The 17,163-nt window shown below is 48.0% G+C and overlaps 1 protein-coding gene across 1 annotated transcript; it reads left to right on the top strand.

Annotated features, from left to right (window-relative positions):
* Positions 1 to 3,357: 3,357 nt before the first annotated feature.
* Positions 3,358 to 17,163, top strand: LOC149852648 (zinc finger protein RFP-like). The gene is made up of 8 exons (XM_090028302.1): positions 3,358 to 4,994; positions 8,017 to 8,112; positions 8,711 to 8,941; positions 9,427 to 9,449; positions 10,780 to 10,895; positions 13,923 to 13,982; positions 14,581 to 14,640; positions 15,431 to 17,163. The coding sequence occupies exons 1-8, from the start codon at positions 4,578 to 4,580 to the stop codon at positions 15,946 to 15,948; spliced, it is 1,521 nt and encodes a 506-aa protein (XP_089884428.1). The 5' UTR covers positions 3,358 to 4,577; the 3' UTR covers positions 15,949 to 17,163.

Below are 17,163 nucleotides of genomic sequence, written 5' to 3' on the forward strand. Positions count from 1 at the left end.
ATTACTTCAGATAATACATATACAGCATGGAAACACTGTTATCCAAACCCAGGCATAATCCAGTTTATATGTCCAGCCAACCTCAATAATCATGGCTTACATCAGTGGTTCTCAACCATTATAGACTCAAGCCACCCCTCCATAACTTGTGCATTGAGCAACACACCTCATTTAAAAAAAATAACTGATTTATTCCTGGGCTTACCCCCTTGCAAAGGGAGCAGCAAGGTAGGGGAAGACTTAGCCTGCCTTTATCTGTTTATCTCCTCCCACCTGAAACCAGAGCCTGCCTCTATTTGTTTATCTTCTCACACTTCTTGGGACACCCTTCAAAGGATCTCACTGGGTCCTGGAGTACCCCAGCAAGCACCCAGGTTGAGAATCACCGCCTCACAGTATCAAGTTTTTCCAACTATTTAGTTGATCTAATACGAGATAGTCACATTTACCCAAAGGTATTTATTTGTTAAATTGACATGCCTCACTAGGCAGAAAAACTCAGGGCAACTTAGAATAAAGAGAGAAATACAGAAGCTGAAAAAAATTCTACATTAAAAAAAAATCCCCCCCCTCAGAAAAGGTTTCCAAAGCAGTTACAAAAGTTCAAAAGCAATCTATCCCACAGCACTCACTCCCTTGCTTCTACCCTAGGAGAGCACTCCCCACCCTAGCTTCCCCATCCACATTTAATAGTTCTGAAAAGAAAATAATTCCCCTCCACCACCCAGACTCTGTCCCATCCCCACTCATGCCCACTCCCCTGCCTCACGCACCCTTATTGCCCCTTCCTAGCTATGCCTCCCTCTCTCAGAAGTGTTGGGTTGGGAAAAGCACAGCTGTCTCCAGCCATTCACGATCTCCTTCCTTACAGTGGAAATCCATTGCACAAAACACACCCGCCAAAAGACACCTTCCAACAACACCCACCCCAGAGCAGCCTGCAGTCCCTCCTGAAGCCCCACGCTGGCTGGGACTCCCCCGCAGCTGGCTGTATGTGATGTGTGCCTACTTAGCCTTCCAACCCTTCTCCCACTCCGGGTTTAGCTCCAAGAAGTAGAGAGGAGGAAATAGGGAAGGAGAGGAGCAGTGATGCAGTAATAGCCCCTGCCAAGCTGGGGCTACTTCACTGCATTTGGGGCCTGGCGGGCTGGTAACAGCAGCATCTTCATCATCCCAGAGGGATCGCTACTCAAGGAACTTGAAAATGCCCAAATACAGACATCTTCCTTTGATTCAGGTGCAGAATCAGAAATTCTCATATGTTAACGCTGCTTTTTGGCACAAACAGGAGGCAAATCAGTGTGTATAATTATTTAATGAACAGGAGTATCTATAAAATTTAAATTGAGAAACATAAACATGAAATATGTTGAAATTTTCATCCAAAACTAGATATGTTGATGATTGGGGGGGGTAGATATGTTGATGATGAGGGGGAGGACATTTAGTTGAAACAAAATAAACTTTTCATTTCCAAGCAACCTCTTCCACTTGGCCCTGGGATGAAACTCTATGGGAAAATGCTTGAAAAAAATATTTTGAATTGACATTTAAAAAAAAAAATGTTGATGGGAAAAGAAGTTTTACTCCCTGACTTCTAAATGGCAAAATGTTAAAAAGATGGTAATTTGATATCTTCCTTCAGAAAATTACTTTTTTGGGTACTACATTCCTCGAAGGGAGATTGTCTTTTTGTCAGACTGTTGTGTTTTTTTAATGTTGGCCTTTAAATATTTTCAATGGTCTTTTCTTGGACTGGAGAAGGGTAAACCCTCTGCTTGTGAACTTATGCTCTGATTTAGTTAGTTCAGAAGGTGCAAATCCAGCCTGCATTGTGCCTGCACTGGGAGTGTCAACCTTAGTTTGAAAAGCAGTGTGAATCTTACATTTCATTATGGACTATGCCAGAAATTCAGGACTACATATTCATACCTGTCCACGCTAGATTTCCCCTGTGACTAATGCCACTGGGAGGTGGTTTCTCAGAGACCAAGGAGAAAGCATAGCCTTATGCAGTTATTGCATTTATATATTTTAATCAGCCCTACATTCGTTTCTCTTTCTCTCTCTGCTGTTGCAATTCTTTTCTTTGTGTGTTACCTTCCTGGGCGCAACTTTTCTTTCTCACCCTGATGATTTAATGCCTACCCCTTGGCCACACCATCAGCTAAAATGCTCAGGAATCAAATAATTAATGTCAGAGACAAGAATACTTGTGGGTGATATATTGTATTGGACTAACTGCATGGTTGGGATAGACATAAGAAAGCTTTCTGGTATCACAGTAGCCTTCCTCAGGTCTATGCGAGAGAAGCAGAAGTAGCAGAGCTAAGTAGCAGAGGGAACAAAAACTTGGGTAAAAACTCGTTATGTAAACATCTGGAATAACCCCAAGGAATGACAAGGACCAATGGTCACAAACTCCTGCAAGACCATTTTAGGCTGGACATAAGGAAAAACTTCTTTACTGTCCAAGCCCCCGAGACCTTAAATAGACTTGCCCCAGAGGGGATGCAAGCACCTGCTCTGGACACTTTTAAGAAACAGTTGGATAGTTATTTTGTGGGATCCTTTGACCCCAGCTGACTTCCTGCCCCTGGCGCAGAGGGCTGTACCCAATGATCTTATGAGGTCCCTTCTGGCCCTAATGTCTGTGAAATCTATGAAATCTAGACCATCATGGCTACATTGCCCTGACACAACTGTAATCTGGAAGATATTGAAATCTGCTGCTTATGAGGAAAAATCCACAATCTAAAGAAAAAAGAAGCCTGGTTAAAGAGCGCATGCATCTACATGTGCAAGTAAAGTGGAGCAATAAATGCCGGTGCTTATTGTACTGGAGTTTATTGCTCCTGGGTGCGCTGTTTGCATGCACACCTCAGTCTGCAGCATGCTGAGCCAGGTCAGAGCAGCCCCGCTGCAGTGGCCAGCAACATGGGTGGGAGATGGCCGCCCAGAACTAAATCCAATTGCCCCTGCTTGCTAGTGGTAATTGCTTTTTTAACCCCTCTCCTTGCACCAAGGGCCATCCAGCTGAGCAGAGGGGATTCCTTGGCTAGCTGGCCCCAGCACAGAATCCTTCCTGCCTGTGGGGAAAGGAGGGACGGAGACCACCAGGTCCTTGCCTTCACAGCGGTGGGGGCTTCAACCTCTCCAAGGTCCTTGCAGGGAAGGGGAGCTTTATCATCCTCCCTGTTCCTACCTGCCCCTTAGGAACTCCTCACCCCCTGCACCTTTTCAGTGCTAGTTACAAGTGGTCTTTGGGGTCCCTCCTGCACTTTCTCCCCATATTCTCCCTTGTTCATGCCCCCACCCCCTTTTTTTAAGGAAAATTTTTTGTGTTCCAAGTCAAATCAGACAAGTCAATTCCAAATCCATGAGTCATTCAAGAATCGAGTGGCAAACATTCCCCACCCTAGCCTGGGGCTTCAAATGTTTCCAAATCATTTGGCAGGCATCCTACATGCAGGCCCATGCCCAGGGTCTTGGGGTTCGGATGCCCTTGAATGTCCCTTGCCCTCAGCTGTATGGCCTCAGGAGCAAGCTAGGGAGGAGTCTCCCATTTCCATAACATGGACATAAAGCCAAGATCTTCCCACTGGAAGAGAAAGTGGGAGGTTAACTACACATTACCTTGGTCAAGGTACTACCCCCTCCAAGAAAGTGGTCTTCCCCTGTGAGTAGGAAAACCCCTTTCCACATCATGATGTCCCCCCTGCCAGGTAGTTGTGAATTGCTGGCAGGCATTGAGAACTGGGTTGTGTGAAACCATCCAACCCCCACCCAAGCAAGGACCACAAGCAGGAAAGGGCGAGGGCTTGATGGCCTGTCAGGAACAGAGGAGCTGAGGCATGGTGGGGTGAGCAGGATGCACATGAAAATCCCATTTCATAACATAACGATGCAAAGTTGATTTCTTCCATTCAGTAAAGCAAAGCAAACTCCGTATTGGGGAGTCCAAACTCCAAATTACTGTGGGGTCAGATTTGGACCTTTAAGACACCTGGCTACTGTTTCCAGCTTGCAGCTTGCTTGCTCTTTGCAACTTGCAGCTTGCATGCGAGTGCTAGAGCAAGCAGCAGCAAACTTGTGAGTGATGTGCAGACCAGTGAAGGTGTCCTGGGGGTGCAAAGGTGTGTTGGCTTTGGGCCAGCATCACCCTTGTGAACAGTAGAGTACAAGAGGGTTGAAAGTTTGTCCATGGAACCGAAAAGTGGGAAGAGCTGGGAATGGTGAGTCCTGGGATGCTGGAGGAATGACATTTGAGCTTTTTATCCCCCTAGACTGAAAATATCCTGTAAGGGTTTGGATAAAATAGAGCAGACCGAACCTTCTCCTGGAGTGGCATAACGCTGAAACAAGTAGAGAGTACTTAGGATGGGATAACATATTTTAATGGAGAAATGTTGCCATTTTAGGTGCCTTTATGATTGTCTAAAGTTCCTTGGAGCAGGATCATGAAACGTGAGTCATTGCCAGGAAGGGAAACACCCAGCTGCAGCTTTTTTGTGGGAAGCAGAGGTTCCTCAGCTCAAGAAAATGAAACTTAAGCTGTGCACTGCCCTGCAGGAGCCATGGCAGCACAGACCCCTATAGGAAACCTCCAGGATGAAGCTACCTGCCCCATCTGCCTGGAGTATTTTACTCAACCAGTCACTCTGGAGTGTGGGCATAACTACTGCCGAGCCTGCATCACCCAGTGCTGGAATGAATTACACCCTAAGTGCTTCTGCCCCCAGTGCAGGCAAGATGTGCAGCAGAGAAACCTCAGGCCCAACAGGCAGCTGGAGAACGTCATAAAGATAGCCAAACAGTTGAGTGTGCAGGCAGTTAAGGGGGCAGGAGAGAAGGAGGTGTGCCAGGAACACCAGGAGCCTCTGAAACTGTTCTGTGAGGAGGATCAAACCCCCATCTGTGTGGTGTGTGACAGATCCCGGAGTCACCGAGCTCATGCTGTGGTTCCCATTGAGGAGGCCGCCACGGAGTACAAGGTAGGGAATGTCTATCCAGCGTAATGTGAAGTAATGTTAATACCGTTAACGTAGTGTTAATACCAGCTTTGCTTTATCATAAGCTGCCTGCTACAGTATTGGCGTGATTTCATCTTCCAGCTCTGTAAAACCATCAGTGAATGAAAGATGCAATAAGTGAGAGATGGCATTGCAGTGTGGGAACAGAGATGGACAATGAAAACCTGAAAGATCTCTGATACAGGATGCTGAAGCCTTAACCCTCTGTGAAAGAGTGCCCTTCTAGCAAACGGAAGCTTTTAAATGATTAGGGAGATTTAAGTGGCAGCATCTGTAGCAGTAGGGTGGGAGTGCTTGTCCAGGAAATGTTGAGAAGCAAGGCTTTTTTTTGTGATATCTTTTTTTGCACCGGTTGTATGGTTGGGAGGGCTGCTGGCCAAGCTTTCAGGCATCAGGAGGCTTCAGGTCACCTGAAGAAGGACACCTGATGCTTGAAAGCTTGTCCAGCAGCTCTCCCAGCTGTACAGTTTATCCAATACAAGATATCAGAAAAGCCTTGCTGCTTGAAAATTTGTAGGCTCATGTATGTGACACTGTGGTCATTAAGACGGGAAGTTACCAGCTTTGGTCATTGTTAGTGATTTGCTTTCCTGCACTTTGAATTATTATTTTCTGCATCCCAGCAGCACCTGTGAACCCCTAAAAAGAATAAATCTTGATTGTGCTGGGATAAAGGCTATGTCTACACTGTGCCAGTGGTAAGCCCTAGACCTGCAGGACGCTGTAGGAGGAACAATACAGAGGGGACATCAGGAAGCATCTCTGTGCATGAAGTACATAGCATACATAACCTGCCCACCCACACTCCAAACATGGAAATATACCACCAGTGAATCTCCCAGGCCATCTCCAGCATGTGGTCTCAGGCAAACTGCAAACTTTGATCTTGAGGGTGACCAAAGAGGAGCACCCAGTGTTATTTCGCTAGCATATTCCAGGGATGGAGCATGCCTATGTAGGTCCTGGCCATGATACACCACCACTACAATGTGGACATTCCCCCAAACAGAGCAAAAGGCTAGAAACAGATGTTGCATTTGTCCCAGATTAATTGTGCCAGTGTTAGTTCTGCCATCCCAGGATTGGTGTACATACATATCACTCTTCTAATCAAGGTTTAGTGAGCAGCCTCTCTTCTGCCACTGATTTGGTAATGAAGTTCCAGAATAATTGTGCAGATGTACTTGCAGTATCTCAGGATAAACTGATACTATCTCTTATCTGGGAAACTTTTTAAAGATTTATGCTGTTACAAGGGACATGTACAGCTGTACAATTGCAGTTTATCCAGTGGTAAATGCAGTGTCTTTGAAGCCATAGACAATTCCTGCCATGAGCAACTTGCAGTCTAAACAGATGAGGCAGACAGAGGTTGGAAAGGAAAGAAGTAGGCCTGTGCGAAGCAGCTAATATTTGGTTTGGATTTGGCCGATTCGGGGGATAATAATTAGATTCGGTGATTCAAATCACTGTCCCAAACTGATTCTGCCGAATCTCTGAATCACAGAGGCCCATCTCCCACCCGCTCTCCCAGCCCTGGCAATAACTGCCCTGCACGCCCCAGCTCCTGGCACTTTAAAAAAAAAAAACCCTGACTCACCAGGTGCTGCTTGGTGGGGGGGAGGGCAATCTCTGCTGCCCCCCACTACCCCATGCTGCATAGGGGAGCTCTGCACAAGCCCCCCGACCACTCCCCGCTTGCTTCCCCAGCCCTCCCCCATGGCTGCCCCGCCTGCCCCAGCTCCCTCCCTTTGAGAAAAAACCCCAGATTCACTGGTTCCTACCCAGTGGGGGGTGATCCCTGCTACCCAACACTGTCCCATGCCTCACGGGGGGCTCTGCATGACCCCCCAAAGCCCTGAGGCTGCTGCAGGAGCTCGTGAGTTCGGGGGGGGTGTTCTTTTTCTTTCTTAAAGGGCTGGAGCTGGAGCAGGCAGGGCAGTCATGGGGGTGGGTGGGAGAGTGAGGGTGGGTCAGGGGGCTCATGGCAGAGCCCACCAAGCAGCGTGGTATAGTGGGGGGCAGTGGGGATCACCCCCGCCCCCCCCACCGCCAGGCAGCACCCGGTGAGTGGGTTGGGTTTTTTTTAAAGTACTGGGAGCTGGGGCTGGGCGGGGCAGCCATGGCGGACGGCTGGGGGAGCAGGCAGGGGGTGGGGCCTAGCAGGTCTCCCACTGGCCTTCCTCCGCCAGGCTCCAGCCTGCTCTCCTCTGCCCCCTACTTACCAGCTCCGAGTCTGGCTCCAGCTCTCTGCTGCAGTGACCGGGGACTGCCCAAACCATCAAAGCTCTCTGAATCTTTTCTGAATCGATTTGGAGAGCTTTGAATTGATTCAGACCTTTTTATTGGACCCCTGATTTGATTTGGCTTTGGAGATTTGGCCACTGAATCAGGCTGAATCTCCTCCGAATTGAATCAGAACCCAAAGCTTCACACAGCCCTAGAAAGAAGCATAGGGGGATGCAGGGACTTGCCAAGGTCACAGCTAAAGGCTACAGGTCATGTTGCAAAGTGGAGTCAAATGCCACAGCTGCTTGATCATGCAGGAAATAACACACCTGGGAGAGAATTTAACATCGGAAGGTGGACAGGTAAAAATTAATAAAACTGAAGCTGTCTCCAAAATGCCTGTCCCAGTACACAAGGGAGATGAAGAAAGATTTGTATATTCTAGCTCCCTGTACTAGCCACTTGAGAGCATGGCTGTGCAAAAATGTCCTGATAGAAACAGGATACAAACCGGCATAAATAATTTGGGAACTTTAAGGGTTTAATAAAAGGAGCTGTGGTCTGGAGGTACTCTGAAAACGTTTGCAGAGTCCTTTTACAATGGTGGAAATCATTGAAGAAAGAGGACTGAGTAATTTGAAACACTATGAACATTTCCAAGTCTCCAATGGTAAGTTTTTATTTCCTTACTATCTCTGATGTTATAAGCAGAATATGTTCTCCAGTCAGCCACCCAAATGCTTTCTGTTCCCAGGACAAAATTCAGACCCACCTGAAGGCTCTGAAGCAAAACCAAGAAAAGCTCAAGAAATGTAAACTGACTGGAGAGAAGAGAATTGGGGAGTATCTGGTAGGTCCTCATTGTCACTAAGCTGAATGCAGATAGGAGATGAAGGGTGGAGTTTGCATGTATATTCTTCATGCCTAGTGAGCATGGATTTCCATGTTTCTCTCCTTGGCTGGTGTGTATCATGTGAGATTCCCTGTGTATGTGTGTTTAGACATGCATAAGTGTGAGTGTATCCGTGGTCTGACTAATCTCCCTTGGAATGTCATCCTCTTCTGCAGCATCTAAGTTTTCAGGACAAATAATTAATGACTTGCATGGCGGCTTTGAGGAAAACTGTCCCAGAGTGGACTAATTAACCCATGCAGTGCTGTGTAACTTCTGCCTTTCATTATTTATTTCTCTGATTCTTTCCATTCCCCGGGCACCTCAGTCAATGCAGAGCTGCTTTGTTTCCTCCAAAGTTGGATTGTATTCTAGAGACTATTGATGGCATACTATCCTCATCCTGCCAGGCCTGGAAGGATCCTTAGGAGTGGGGTGGGGATCTTTTTGCTATTAACCACAAGGTATTTTAGGTGTCTTAAGGTCTGATCCCTCTGCAGGCAAACCCTGAATGTTCCTTTCCATCCTTTTCTTTTTCTCTTCCCTTTTCTTACAGAGAAAGACAGAAGCTGAGCAGAAGATGATTATATCTCAGTTCCAGCAATTGCACCAGTTCCTGCAGGAAAAAGAGAAACTCCTGCTGGCCCAACTGGGAGAGCTGAATAAGGAGATTGTGATGCTACAGAATAAAAACATCACCAAACTAGCCCAGAGGATTTCCCAACTCCATGACCTGATTCGTGAGACGGAGGGGAAATGCCAGCAGCCAGTGAGTGAGTTTCTGCAGGTGAGTGTTATGCTTGTCCCAGGGCCTTCATAAATAATAACTCCATCCACAAGTGTGAGAGAGAGTGCTGCCCAACTGGCAGGCACAGGGTATATTTAAAACACAAAGTAAAACTCTACATGTGTTGCCGTGACCTATTCAACAGAAAGTAAGTTAATATTCACACATGCAGATTCACTATATTCACATATCTCACAGTGAGTGTGTATTAGAGAGTGCTCTGTACCTTGCACAGATTAGGGAGGGCACATGAACCCTGGTTACTGGAGGCCAGAAGCCAGTGAGCACAGTGTGACTCAAAGTTTTCACAGCAGATTTGGGAATTACTATGGATCTCTGAGTTAGAGTCTCACAGGTGTTAAAGAAGGAACATGCCTGACCTTGTTTCTGGTGTATTTGCATTTCCATCTTTCCATGTGCTATTCCTGGGGTCCCTAATGTGTGTCATGCAGGACTCAGATTCTCTCTTTCTCTCTCCTCTCTAGGGTGTCCGAAGTACCTTGAGCAGGTAGGTGTTTCCTTTTCACCCCCTTCTCAGCTCCTGGTGTTCAGAAGATTTTGCAGATCATGTTAGATCCACATCTTTCCAGAATACATCGCCATTGGTGGGAGCCAGTCATATTCTGGCATAAATCCCTCTGGTGAATTTAACAATGAGGAACTCATCTTATTACAAACCTTGGGAGTTCCCCATTCTTTGGCATGAGTTATTATTACTGTAAAATATTTTCCAGAGGTGTTACATCCTTGAGGTCCTGGCTGCCTCTTGAGTCTCCAGGTGGGATGTAGACCATTCATTGCTAGGTCATTGATTGCCCAGCTCAGCAAGGATACAAAATCTTTCCCAGTTCAGATTCAAAAGATGCATATGGGTAGAGCTGTGCTTGGCTTGGCTGGGGATTCTTCCTAGTGCACAGATACCCTCAGTATTGGGCCTATCAAATATATGGGAACAAACCAGTCATGACAGCCTAGAGGCTGAGTGATGTGGCCATAGACTTACCTCCTTATTTATCCATGAAAGCTTATCTTTCTAGGACAGGATGCAAAAATATTAATGGGATGCTTTGAAGAAAGACTCCACTCCACTGCCTGTGCTGCACCTGCCCTGGTGTTGATGTTAACTCCAGGCCCATCAGAACAGTAGCTGTCACTAGCTAGGAATCTAAATGAGTTACAGAATATAATATGATCACCTTCCACGAGGTGCCGAGCCATGCTAGCCTGAAATCAGGCAGAAGGTAGGTCAGGTCAGCACCTTAAAAACTAGTTGCTTAGGAGAGGCATGATCTTGTGTAGCAGTGGTGCTCAACCCTTTGGCCTCATGGGCCAAATAAATGGTGTGGGGCCCATCTGTAGCCTGGATTGGGTCCTGAGGCCTGGTACCACCCTTCCCTGCCCCAGATGCCAGGATTGAATCGTTGAGTCCTGGCACCACCCCCTCCTACTTCCTGCACATCAGGGATGGGTTCAAGGGGCCTGACACCACCTCTTCTCCACCCCCTTCCTCCACCACTGCCCCTGCCTAGCCCTGCATGTTCAGATCAGGTGCCAAATCCAGCATACAGGGCTTCCCTGATGCCAAATATCCAGATCCACGGGGATCATCCACATGAACTGAATGTCATAGTGCTGTGGGCTGGATCTGGCCTATGAACCAGAAGTTGAGCACCCGTGTCTTGTAGGGAGCATCCTGTTACATCAGATACTATCTGATAAAGAATTTGATGAAGTAGATTTTTTCCTACAAAAGCTCATGCCTCTCTGAACCAGTTAGTTTCTAAGGGGCCACTTTACCTTCTGCCTCAAGATGATAACCTGAAATTATTTCTTTCCAGGTGTGAAAAGGGGAAGATCCAGCATGTGGTGGAGATTCCTTCTGAGCTTGAAGAGAGACTTAAGGATTTCTCCAAGAAAAATGTTATCCTAACAGAAACTTTGAGAAAGTTCAAAGGTACTAAGAAGGGCTCTAGGGGGTGTGTGTAGATGAAACAGGGGCCCTAAATTGAAGCAGTGGGTTTTTAACAACACCGCTTCAATTTAGGGCCATTAAACCACCATGTCCTGCACACACCCCACTTAACCTGCCTCTCTGGCAGTGGGGAGGGGAGGGCGAGCTGCCGGCTAGTGAAGTAGTCCCTGGGCTGCAGGGGAGGCTGGTGCTTCCCTCCATTGCAGCAGCAACCCCCCCCACCCCCCGGGAACACCCACCCGCAGGCACCAGGAAGTGGAGAGAAGCACCAGGCCCCTGCACAGCTCAGGCAGGCTCCAGGAAAAAAAAAAAAAAAATCAAGCTTACCGCTTTTTTTTTTTTCCTCTCTTGGGCACAGCCTGCCTTCCCTGGCTGCTGCCAAGCTGCCTGCAGGGCTTCCTGCAGAGCCCCTGAGCTGCATGGAGCCTGGTGCTTCTCTCTGTGGCTGTAGGGCAGCAAACTAAAACTCCTTGGAGGAGTTTTAATTTGCTGCAGTCCAAGTCATTTAAGGCACGTTACACCACCAAATTTTCTACAGTGGCTGTAATTAATGCGCAATACACCACCGAGGCATGCAAATACTGACACCATTAAAGTATTTAGCCTGCTTTAAAGTGTCGTGCACACGTGCCCCTCCTTTTGTGTACACACGGCCTAGGAGGGGGAAATGGGGACAGGTCTCTGTGACTATGGGAGCTGATAGCATTTGGCCTGTTAGTCTGCAATTAGGTTATTCTTTAAAAATATAAAGTCAACAAACAGTGAAGATATAGCAAGGGCCCAGGCATCAAGGAAGTATTTCTGGGGCATGGACAGGGCAGGAACAGAACAGGAAAGGAAAGGTGCAAACAAGAGGGTGCCCATGCTGAACCTTCACTTTTGATGCTCTCCATCTTCATAAACTCTCATATGAGTCACTACACTAGACTTGTAACTTTTGTTGGACCCCAGGACTCCCCTACCCTGTATCTCAGTCTGTATTGATCCCTGCATTCAATATGATGGAGAGTTACAAAATGCTCCTTTGTCAATGCAAGTTGGGAAATGGGCTGTGGAACTGACCATTATCCCACCTCAGACTACATGTGAATTAAACCATTTCTTCATGATAGTTTCATAGTAGTTAGGGTCAGAAGGGACCTGAGCAGATCATCAAGTCTGACCTCCTGCCATGACAGGAAAGAGTACTGGGGTCAAACAGCTCCAGTGAGGTGTTTATCAAGCCTCCTCTTAAAGACCCCCAGGGTAGGAGCCAGCACCACTTCTTTTGGAAGTTGGGTCCAGACCCTAGGCCGCCCTGACCGTGAAGTAGCGCCTCCTGATGTCTAGCCTGAATCTACCCTCTGCCAGGTTGTGACCGTTATTCCTTGTTACTCCCAGTAGTGCTCGGATTCCCATTCCCTGCAGGTCCCCCCTGGTAAGTTTATAGACAGCCACGAGAACCTCTCTCAGCCTTCTCTTGTGGAGGCTGAACAGGTTCAGGTCCCGTCGCCTCTCCTCATAGGACCTGCCCTGCTGCCCCCTGATCATGCGAGTGGCTTCCTCTGGACCCTCCCCATGCTGTCCACATCCCTCCTGAAGTGCGGCGCCCAGAACTGGATGCAGTACTCCAGCTGCGGCCTGACCAGTGTCACGTAGAGGGGGAGGATCACCTCCTTGGACCTGCTCGTGATGCATCTGTGGATGCATGAGAAGGTGCGGTTGGCCTTCCTGACTGCATCCCCACACTGCCGGCCCATGTTCATCTTGGCATCAATGATGACTCCAAGATCCTTTTCTGCCCCTGCACTGACAAGAAGGGAGTTCCCCAGCCTGTCGGTGCGGTGCCGGTTGTTCCTCCCCAGCTGCATCACCTTGCATTTGTCAGTGTTGAATCCCATCCTGTTCTCGTCTGTCCACCTCTGCAACCTGTCCAGATCTAGTTGTAGCCTGTCCCTTGCTTCTAGCAAGGGACAGGCCACCACTTTCCACATATTAGTGTCATCTGAAAATTTGAACAAGGTGCTTTTCACCACCTCAACCAAGTTGCTGATGAAGATGTTGAACAGTGTGGGCCCAAGGACCAAGCCCTGGGGGGCCCCACTGCCCACATCCCTCCAGGTCAAAAATGACCCGTCCACCACCACTCTCTGGGTGCGGCCCTGTAGCCAATTTGCGACCCATCTTACTACGTAGGCATCAATGCCACAGTCGCCTAATTTTTTTAATGAGAATGGGGTGAGGGACAGTGTTGAAGGCCTTCCTAAAGTTCAGAAAGACTATATCCACCGTGACACCTGTGTCGAAGGATTTTGTGACCTGATCGTAAAAGGCAACCAGGTTGGTCTGACAGGACCTGCCCCTAACGAACCCAAGTTGGTTGCCCCTAAGCATAATCTCCCCTGCTGGTCCCTCATAGATGTGCTCTTGGATAATTTTCTCAAAGAGCTTCCCCAGGACCGAGACAAGACTAATGGGCCTATAGTTACCTGGGTCCTCCATTCTCCCTTTTTTGAAAAAGGGGCAACATTGGCCCTTTTCCAGTCCTCTGGTACCTGGCCAGAGTACCATGAGTGTGTTTTGGTCAGTGGGAAGGAGAACTTCATTGTGCCGATCTCTGTACAGACAGGGAATATTTAGGTCCAAAGAGTGCAGAGTTTGGGGTCCAGACCCTACAACGTTGCCATCTCATTAACGTCAATGTGGTTGTGGTTTGTGGTTGAGCCTTTTCAGGATCTAGCTGTGGGTTCTGACAAAATGGAGAAGCTGTAAAAGTCTCCTAGCTCTCATATCTCTTTGGATATTTTTCAGATGTGTGGATTGAATCAGATAGTTTGAGATGCCTGCATGGAAAAATGAAAATGGAATAGAAAATGTCAAATGAGTTTGCATGAAAAATATGTTTGTGTCTGTCGTTTCCTATGTCTCTCTGCCATAATCAGCTTCCCATAATGTTAGTGAGGAGTGGGGAAGTTGTTATGCATATAACCACATGAAATCTCTGTTCTCGTATGCTCTTTCCTCTTTCAGATACTCTGCACTCTGAATTGGAGATAAAAAACCATAGATTACTTGGACTACAAAGGCACGGTGAGATTACTGGTAGAGAAGAGAGACAATTCCCATTAAAAGACAAATGACTGATTTGTAGCTAACACACTCACTAAACAAATGCCTGGCACATCCTTCCCCTTCCAAATAAAAACACAGCTAGTAAGGACGTCCCGAGCTGATGTCACACAGTCTTGACACCAGCATTGTTGCTGAGTACATGCACATGCCAAGTCAGAAATGGTTTTGAAGAGCAGCATTTAATTTCCCTTTACTCATAGGCTTTATTAAGTATAGAGGAGAGAGTGGAAATATCTCTCCTCTCACAGCTGCCACATGCATCATTTACCCCTATCCCCGGCAACTCTTACCTGCTCTCTTCCTTAGCACCCTACCTTTACCTTGCACTGGCCTCTCTCACTGGGGCTGCTTGGATCATCCTGGGCAGCCCCAATACAGCCAGCTGCAGAGGCATCTTCTGCAGCCACTAGAGCAGCAGCTCATGGCAGCCAGCAGCAACTGCTGTCACAACACCTCTTCTCAGTCTTGGATGCTTTGGGAAGAGAGGCAGCTGCTCAGGATGGCCTCATGAACCAGAAAACATGAAACCTAATCCCTGTGACCCTTTTCCCTGTAGGCAGTCTGCCACCTGGCCTGGGGAGGAGAAGGTGTAGACCTCCACAATCATACACAAAAGGTAAGCTGTGGTGGGAGATTTTTCCTTTAAATCTGCAAACAAGATTGTGGAAATAATCATCAGCAACAAGAAACAGACTTGTTGCCTGCACCAAACACCCTGAGCTTTGAACTTGGGTTCTGTGTGGAGATGTGCCAGCCTATGTAAGATTGAATTCAGAGTTGGGAGTGGAGAAATCTTTCAGTAAGGCATCCACATCTAGTCAGGCTCTGTTCCTCTCCAGCCTCCTACCTCTCCTTTGGGCATCTCTCTGTTGGAGGTGCTCACTGCTTGTTCCATGGGGAGAGGGGCCATCTTCCAGAAATGCCACTTCTACCCTTGTCTCCGCACTGGGGATTGGGCTAACTCACTGCATTTCACTTCCTGTGTCCTCCTTACTGCTCTTCAGCGACTCCTGCCCAGTGCTGCGGCTTTATCTCCACTCCCTGGCCTGGGCATGGACTTCCTTCTGCGGCTGAAAGCTGTAGCCTGCCTCCACTTCCTCCTTTTTGCTAACAACTCCTGAGACCTCTCTTGCTGTGCTCGTGCTGGTGGGAATGGAGTTGCCCCATCAGGGGATTAGGAGGAAGCTGCAGCCTCTAGAAACCAAAGAGCAGCTGCAGTAATGACTGCCAGTGCACAGGCTGAGGAACTACAGGGCCATCGCGGCTTAGCCTCATGTGCCCAGAACAGAGGCCACTCCTGGACTGTCCTGGGTAAAACAGGGCCACTGAGGAGGGTAGGAAAGACCTCAGCTCCCCACAGGGCTGACCTTTCACTTCTAATGCACTGAAACGCTCTCTTTCTGCAGCAAATGTGACCCTGGATCCAGACACAGCTTATCCCAAGCTCGTTGTGTCCATAAACCGGAGAAGTGTGAAACACCAGGAGGAGAAACAGACTTTCCCCGACAATCCTCAGAGATTTGATACTGTTCCCTGTGTGCTGGGTCGTGAGGGATTCACCTCGGGAAGGCATCACTGGGAGGTGGAGGTGGTTGAAGGGAGACACTGGGCAGTGGGGGTGGCTAGGGCGTCTGTAAGAAGGAAGGGAGGGATCAACCTTAACACCGACGAGGGGATCTGGGCTATGGAATATATCGGGACTATGAAGTATATTGTAGCTCGCACTTCCCCGTGGACCCGCCTTGCCCTGAACAGGACCCTCAGGACGATCCGGATCTCCCTGGACTATGATTCAGGGCAGGTGGCATTTTTGGATGTTGAGAACAACAGGCGCATCTTCACTTTCCCACCAGCCTCTTTCACCAGCGAGAGAGTCCATCCTTGGTTCTTGGTTGGAGGATCCCACCTCAGACTGTGTGTCTGAGACATGGTGGGAAATATCCCACAGATATGTTTAGTATGGGCTTCCTTAGCCCTGGTCCCCATGGCCTATTTGATAGTTTGGGGGCTCCCATTATTGCTAGTTTCCTTGCTTCTGTCTATCTCCAGAAACTATATAATATAATAGAGGGACAATGCCGGTCTCTGCTTGCTACCCCACCGTGTCTGCAAGCAGCTTCCGATCCCCGCTGGCCGCCGCTAACACCACCGGTGGCTTCTGCAGGTGGTCGCCAACCCCTGGTCGGCGCTCACCACTGCCGACAGTGCCGGTGGTGTCTGCGGGAGCTCCCCACTTGCTGCTGCCCCACTCCTGCAGCCGCACTGGGGGCACGCGTCATCCATGATACAATACCTCAGTCGTTGTCTGCGTCCTGTCCCTGGAGAGGATTGCTCCCCTTTTCATTTGGGTGGGTGTCACTTCTGTGCTGCCCCTGCTTCTAGATGAACAGGCGCTCAGCACAGACTGGAAGGTTGTCACGAAGGCCATCTCGCTGCAGATGGAGTCTGGCAGACCTGATGCATCCTGACCAAAGCTACAGTCATCCAAGCAGAATAAGAGTTAACCACTTCTCTTTTGGAACCTCTCTGGCACGTCTACATGTTCATTAATGCACTTTAGATACTGCACTTTTAGTTTAGTACTTCCTTAATAAAATACTAACCAAATGTGCAGTAACTAGAGCTACTGCAGATTAGTGCTGGTACACGGTTATGTTGTGACTCTTACTGCGCATTAGCTAATAACACAGCTAATAACACTATTTTAGCATTCTTTTAGATGCTTTCAGCATCTTTTTCAACCTCCACGCTCCGGTGCAGTGTTATTAGGCTAATGTGCAGTAAGTGTCTTGTGTAGACGCGCCCTCTGGTGTTTAGAGAGGGTTTTTCCCTCATTCTTCTGTTCTTGGACTAAAGTTGGTTTGCAGGGTGGATTGTGTCTACCTTTTAGCGTTCTTCAAGCTGACAGCTTCAGTCAGAGTAGGGTGGGAAAGGACAGCTATAAACACGGTGTCCAGAAAGGGCATAACTGAAGAGAAAGAGAAGGGGAGCAGCTGGAGAGGGAAAAGTTTACACTGTTTCTGAGAGTGAAATAGTGATTTGTCAGGCCCGTCCTTTGGCTAATGAACACCGGTGGACATTTAAGTGCTTAAAAATAATCTGAGATTTAGTTCCAGTCTAAATAAAGCATTAAACAATT

Source organism: Crocodylus siamensis, chromosome 15, assembly GCF_052110815.1.
Source record: "Crocodylus siamensis isolate JL-2025a chromosome 15, ASM5211081v1, whole genome shotgun sequence".
Lineage (NCBI taxonomy): Eukaryota > Metazoa > Chordata > Crocodylia > Crocodylidae > Crocodylus > Crocodylus siamensis.